The sequence below is a fragment of the Cyprinodon tularosa genome, unplaced genomic scaffold (assembly GCF_016077235.1).
Source record: "Cyprinodon tularosa strain WSP-4 unplaced genomic scaffold, ASM1607723v1 ctg142, whole genome shotgun sequence".
NCBI lineage: Eukaryota > Metazoa > Chordata > Actinopteri > Cyprinodontiformes > Cyprinodontidae > Cyprinodon > Cyprinodon tularosa.
This window is the reverse complement of record NW_024038243.1, coordinates 109,193-115,856: the sequence shown is the minus strand read 5'-3', so window position 1 is coordinate 115,856 and position 6,664 is coordinate 109,193. Positions and strand designations below refer to the sequence as shown.

Genomic DNA, 6,664 nt, shown 5'->3' with positions numbered 1-6,664 from the left:
TACAAAGACACAAACTGGACACTTTTTATTTATGCAAGTCAGTTTATTGTGAGAACATTTTTCATCTCCTTCTGGTTCTTCCCAGAGGTCCACTATCAACATAGATGGAGCTTCTTACAAACAATTCATAAGACATTGACAGCGACAATAAACTGAGAACTAACTGCTGTGGATCTACATCCTAAAGAATCTGTTAACAACTCATCATGAAATACTGCAGAGTTTAAAGTAGCATGGTCCCGCTGATATGTACAGCATAATCCAAGCAGCCAGAGCCTTCTTGGAGCTAAAAGTGCATTGAAATTACACAAAAACATTTTAATAGTTATACAGGCATGCAAACGAATCTGGATCTTTATCTTGTGTGAAAATAGACCCAATCTGCTGTTTCACTGAATGAGTAAAATTGCTAAATAGCACCCTCTGGTGGCTGCTAGGAGAACAACAGCGCATCCAACAGACATTCTCAGTTCTAATATTTTATTAAAAAAAGAAAATAAATAACATATAAATTCCATATTCAGTCTAAACACATGCCAAAACAGAAGTGATACTGTGAAGAAGGATGTTTATTTTCAGACCTTTTTATTTTACGATGACCAATTTAAACTGCTCGTCTTTCCAGGGTATAATATCTATACAAGAAAACTGTTTTGGAGACAGCATACAGAAATTCACAGGTTTTCTAATTCACTCAGGCTCAAATGTATACATACACTCCCCGAAAAAGCCAAAGGTTCTAGAAAGTAACTTGATTAGAACAAGGCTTGACTTCTGATGAGGGCTGACTGACTGCGGCTGGTACCTTCTCTTTGGCAGCATAAAAAAAAAACGTCTTCAGAACAATAATTAAAAACAAAAGTCAAAGTAGGTTAGTGAAGATTTTAGGGAAAGTTCGCACTGCACACTGAAAGGATCAAACTGTTTTGCAGAAATATAAAAGTTATCCTGCTTACTGGCTCATATAATGTTAGTATTAAAGGTATAGAGGACGATCATTAAATTCCAGGTGGATCATCTAAATAAATGGTCCTCCTAACTGTCAATCATCCTGGTGATATGTTTACATAAGGCCGTCCTATGTGCTCGCCCCATTAGCTATCCTTTTCTGAGCATGCGCACTTTCAGGCGTATATCTATGGTGAGCTACGGTTTCAGACAGTCATTGAAGCTCACCTTTCTCACCGCGGTTCTTTGAAAATGGCCACGGGTAGTAAGAGAACAAGTTCCTACGAAGTGTATGAGAAGAAGAGAAAGGCCTCAGAAGAGGCAGATATATCCCAGAATGCTTTGCGGGGAGAACTCTCCTCTCAAAACACTATGGGATTTGCTGTCACAGCGGCCTACTGTCTCCATAGGCTGTCGCTGTCCGACAGCGGCGGGCACCGCGTGGTAGAGGAGGAGTTACGTAACCAACTGGGAGCAAAAAGCAGTGATCATCTGTCCAAACGGTCAGTTAACAGAGTTTGCTATAAAGTCCACTATATATTCCCCGCTGTATGTGGACACATTAAGCTTGTATGAGCTATGAGAACAGCACATTTTAAACAGGGCGTGCACAAAGGAGAATGGGCTCGTGCACGCTCTTGCACAAGCATTTTTTTTTTTTAAGTGGAGAGGTCTTTTAAAAAATCCTGATACGTTTAAGTTCATTGTATATTTAATAAAAAAACATCAAAACTAGTCATTCTTGCCTCCTCGATTATTAAATACTGAATAAAAACAGTGAAACAGGCGAAAAACAAAAATATGAGGGTCAAAATATAAAACACCATCGCTGCAGCAGTCTGCTGGTTCCGTTTGCGTTATGCACTGGAAAAAAATCGAAGTCTAGATAATTTTTCCTTAAAAAAAGTGGATTTGTTCTCTGATTGAGGAGGTAAAAGAGACACTTTGCCAATGGAACAAGAAAATTTGCACTTAAAATGAGAAAACACAATTGCATTGTCTTATTTCAGGTGCATATTATCTAATTATCTTAATTTAATAGTAAAAATACAAACTATCTCATTTACTAAAATTAAGGGTAAATACACTTAACTTAAGACATTTTTACTTATTTCTAGATCATTTTTCCAGTGTAGCAGAAAGTTTCTGCAGAAGGTCTGAGGAATCTGACTACGTTCCAGAAGCAGAGCAATGGAACTGACTCCGATTATCTTCTCAGCTCCCCTCACTGATCACTGCAGGGCTTTCTTGTTTGAAGCAAAACCTTTGCAGCCAAACATCATTAGTGCTGTATTTATATATTTGAGATTTAATGGGGAAAAAAGGATATCTGTAGTTTAATGCTATCGTCATTCCACCCTGAAGAAACAGTTTAAATAATGAGTAAAATGAATATAACATTGATGCCAGAAAAGGTTTTTAACTTCTGTCTAAAACGACCCTGGAAGAAACATAACTCCTCTAGCATTAAAGCCTGAAATACAGGAGACGGCAGAGGAATAATACGTTGTAAAAGCTGGCATGCCATCACTTCCTGTTCTTCTTAAAATGAATCTTTTGCAGCCCTGATGCATCGCTAATTTAACGTCTCGTGTGTTTGAACTAAACTGTACAAAACTTATAAATTATAAACATCTATACAAACAACATCAACTCGGTCCTCAGTAGTTTGACTAAATAATGAGGTGCAGTGCAGCGTCGCTGCAGAGAGCGAGCCTTAGGTTTCACTGTACAGAGCACTGGCACTGCTGTTCAGACATGATCTTTGAATAAGTTAATTCATAAATAAATCACGATGATGTCTTCCCAGTAACAGCGGCATCCACACGCACGCATCCACAATCAGACGATCTCACTCTAATCCACCCTGCATCTAAAATCTAAAAATACTTTTTGGTTTTAAACGACTTCAGCTAAAAGCCTAACATGATGTCTACAGGGAGCTTTGCCTTCAGCAGGTACACATTTCTAGAAAACTGTACACGACTCTTTGATAGAATGACAAATATATATATCTCTACATTAAAGTGACAGTGCTGGAGAGGATCTCGTTCATTCGTCAGTTTGTTAAAACAGCATCTACTTAGTTAAGGAAGAAAACTGCCTATTTATTAATAGTTTTAAATATGTAGATTCTTTCTGTCAGTGCGAAGCGACATCTATGGCAAACAGCATGCAACGTTAGTGTGTACTGAGCATGGAGATGTTGTTTAAATATTTCAGGGGGTCCTTTGATTGTCCAGATAAAGCTCCATATCATCAGCTAAAAGAATTACCTATTTAATCCTCAAATCTATACAGAGAAATTTCTATTTTACTTAAAAATACCTTAATCTTGTGCTTATATCCAAACTTGTACAAAGAGTAACAAACAAAGTAGCTAAAAATTGCGATTCCCGTTTCTCCTCCCGGTAATAGTAGCTGTTAACCCACCAGCAGAAGTCTAACTGTCCGCGCTGATGTGGTCATATCAGCCAAAAGTGACTGGCAACAATCTCTGCCTCTAGGACGCCATCTTCGTGTCTCCAAACGGTTCCAGAAACACATCCCAAGCCTTCTGCGTTTGTACCCGAGAGAGCTGTGGTTCCCTAAACAAAGAAAAGGTCTGACTCGTTTCCGAGGTGCCGACAGCCCAGAAGCCGGGTGAGTTTCTCTGCCTCCGCAAGCCAAGAGTACGAGGATGAAGGAGAAGAGGCGGCAGAGGAGGTTGGAGGTCAGTGGATGTCTCTGCACATGGGGAGGTTGACAAAAATGAAGACGTTGAACTCGATGAGGACGGAGAAGCACAGGAAGATGGCGTACATGATGAGGCAGGCCAAGCCCAGTCGCCAGTCAAGAATCCATTTATTCAGATGGACTCCGAGGACCTGCGAGAGAAACAAAAAGGATTGTAGAAAAATCAGGAGATTTTCTCACAATCTATCCAGACCAAGAATCAGAATTCAAAATTGGAAAAAGGAGATCTTATAGGCAATGATAACAACTGGAAGCTAAAAACGTACAAACATTTGGGGAATTATCTGCCAGTGTTACACCTCTTGCAGCAACAGTTGGACGTTTTGTTCTTTTTTGCTTTATGGAAAGCAGTAGCTAATTTTTTCGGAGCTACTTACCTGGACAGCTATGTTTTCGTTACCATTGAGCCTGTGCGTTGTTATAAGAACTGCCCTGACATTAGCAATTTGCTTGTTGAGGGACATCAATTCACAAGGCTTGTGAAAGGCTCCTCCACATATTGACAGAGATGGCAAAAGTACTCACTTTCCGTACTTGAGTAAAAGTACAGATACTTGTGTTAAAAAATACTCTGGTAAAAGTGGAAGTACTGATTAAACTTCTTTACTCAAGTAAAAGTAACAAAGTACAGGCTTGTAAATCTACTTAAAGTATAAAAGTAAAAGTAGAAACCACTTTTTTCATGCCGTTGCCTACATTTTAACACTAGAACTACTACGGAGGGGTCAATTGTCCTTTTTACCTAAAAGCCCTACAAGAGGGTCATTTGACCTTTGGACCTCCTGCGGAACACTCCTTTTGTTGTGGAAATGTAGCTGTTAGCAGCTCATAGCTGTCACAGAGGCGCTTGAGCCTGTGTGGGGAAGGGAACCCTAAGGCAAGCTTTTAGTATAGTTTTTAGTGGATTTTTCCGGGTCAATTGACCCCTCTCTGGTAGTTCAAGGTAGGCAGAAAAATCCTGGTAGTTCTAGTGAATGTCTGCCAATAGGACTAGATCTCCGTTGTGTTCATTTTCAATCATCTCGTCGTCCATACTACTATGCTAACGCCACCGCCACCAAGCTGCAATGATTTGCCGCGAATGAATACCGCCGAATCTGTCGATTCATCTTGTAGTGGTGCGTCAAATGCAACGTAGATTCCCATCCAATTAGATTGAATTTGGTATTGATGACGTGAAAAATAATAACGGTAACTCCATTGAAATGATTCAAAACTAAAGAAACGAGTCAATTTTTAAAAATGTAAGGAGTAGAAGTAAAAAGTCGCCATAAAAATAAGTAGTACAGTAAAGTAAAAATATCAGAAAAATCTACTTGAGTACAGTAACGAAGTATTTGTACTTCGTTACTTCCCATCTCTGCATATTGAAGTCTGCTGGTTGCATGTCTTGTGAATTGGCACTATGTTAATAAACTAAAGTGGACTTTTTAGCCTAGTCAGTAAGAACGGAAAAAGAATTGCAAACTCACCGTGAAGAATACTGATGCGAGTAGAATTCCTACAGAAAATATGAGTCCTCTGCTGTTAAGATGGATCTGAGAAGACAGATGTTATACAAAATGGGTCCAAATGTCTAAGAAAACTCTCTCTGGTCTGATATTGCCCTTATAAAAATACATTTTGGTTTAATTCTGCGCTGATAAAGACTCACATTGGAGCCATAGTCGATGCAGAGGGTTTGGAGCGCCCATGGCAGACCCAGACCAACCAGGATGTCAAACACGTTGCTGCCAATGGAGTTGGAGATGGCCATGTCTCCCATACCTGAGACAAGTAGAGAAACACCATGAAGCTGTCTGATGAGCCACAGCTCCTGTTATCCTTACAGCAGGTGTCTGTACCTTGCCGGGCCACGATCACGCTGGCCATGCAGTCTGGGACGCTTGTGCCCGCCGCCAAGAAGGTGATTCCCATGATGACATCAGGAATGCCGAGGGTGAAGCCAATCACAGTCACCTAAAACCAGAATTAAGTGAGGAGGACTTTAAGCGAGCCAGCGTGGAATAGAGTAGAAAGAGCTGATTGGCTGATATACCAACAACACTATTATGAACAAGCGGCCAGTTTAAGTAAGCAAGTTGGCAAATTTCAGGAAACAAGATGCTTGATGCCACCTCCTTTATGGCTTTGTTCTCTGCACAAAGTGCTTCTTACTTTCCAGGATGGTGTGGAATCATAATTCCAGGACCAGTTTAGTTTTCAGCACCTCATTGCTTGCTGCCCACTCTACTGGCCATCTTGGTTCTTCACTTTTTTCTCCATTTATGTTGTGTTTTTGCCAAATCAAACCGCTTTATGCAATCAGTGAAACAAAGTAAGTCTACAGGTGAGTCCCAACAGCAATAATAAGCAGAGGAAGTAGTAAAATAACCAACATAACATGAGGAAAATCAAAAATAAGAGAAATGTATTTACGGTGCCCTCAAACATTTAGATGCTTGTTTGAATTACATTAATTATTTACTGTTGCTCAATTTCTGTTTCTTAATATAAGCCATATAAATGCTTCGTCTTCACCTGAAATCAAAGACTAGATGGTTGAAACTTGGACAAAACTGGATGTTTCATTGGACAATGAACTAAAACATGGGGGCGACACTAAATGGAAGTATGTGAGACCTGCAGCTGTGAGGAAACATCGTCCTCCATTATATATCTGAACCTGTGTTGTAATGATTAACCAGTGTGGAGTAAATAATGTTCATCTTTCAGTGTATTAAGACTGAACTCACCATCCAGACCATGATGTACGAGAGGCCAGCGATCCAGATGGTGGCAGTGAAGAAGGAAAACATGAACCACCGTTCCCAGCGCTGCTTGGCACAGTTGGGTATGGTGAAGAAGAAGAGCAGGGACAGTGGCCACATGATCAACCACTTCAGCTTGTTGCAGACCCCCGCTGGAGGAAAACGGAGTTACTCACTATTTTCAATATCTACCCTACGAAAGGGACAGTTTTCTGTTGCATAAAACCTAC

The 6,664-nt window shown here is 40.2% G+C and overlaps 1 protein-coding gene across 2 annotated transcripts in view; it reads right to left on the bottom strand.

The window, feature by feature from the left end:
• Positions 1 to 2,012: 2,012 nt before the first annotated feature.
• slc24a3 (solute carrier family 24 member 3) overlaps positions 2,013 to 6,664 on the bottom strand; it is an 88,327-nt gene continuing 83,675 nt past the window's right edge. For both annotated transcript variants that reach the window (XM_038278552.1, XM_038278551.1), the window contains 5 exons: positions 6,420 to 6,586; positions 5,529 to 5,643; positions 5,339 to 5,451; positions 5,157 to 5,222; positions 2,013 to 3,815 (listed from right to left, as the gene is read on the bottom strand). In XM_038278552.1, coding sequence (XP_038134480.1) covers positions 3,663 to 3,815; positions 5,157 to 5,222; positions 5,339 to 5,451; positions 5,529 to 5,643; positions 6,420 to 6,586 — 614 coding nt within the window. In that variant the 3' untranslated portion in view covers positions 2,013 to 3,662. The remainder of the gene's footprint in view (positions 3,816 to 5,156; positions 5,223 to 5,338; positions 5,452 to 5,528; positions 5,644 to 6,419; positions 6,587 to 6,664) is intronic.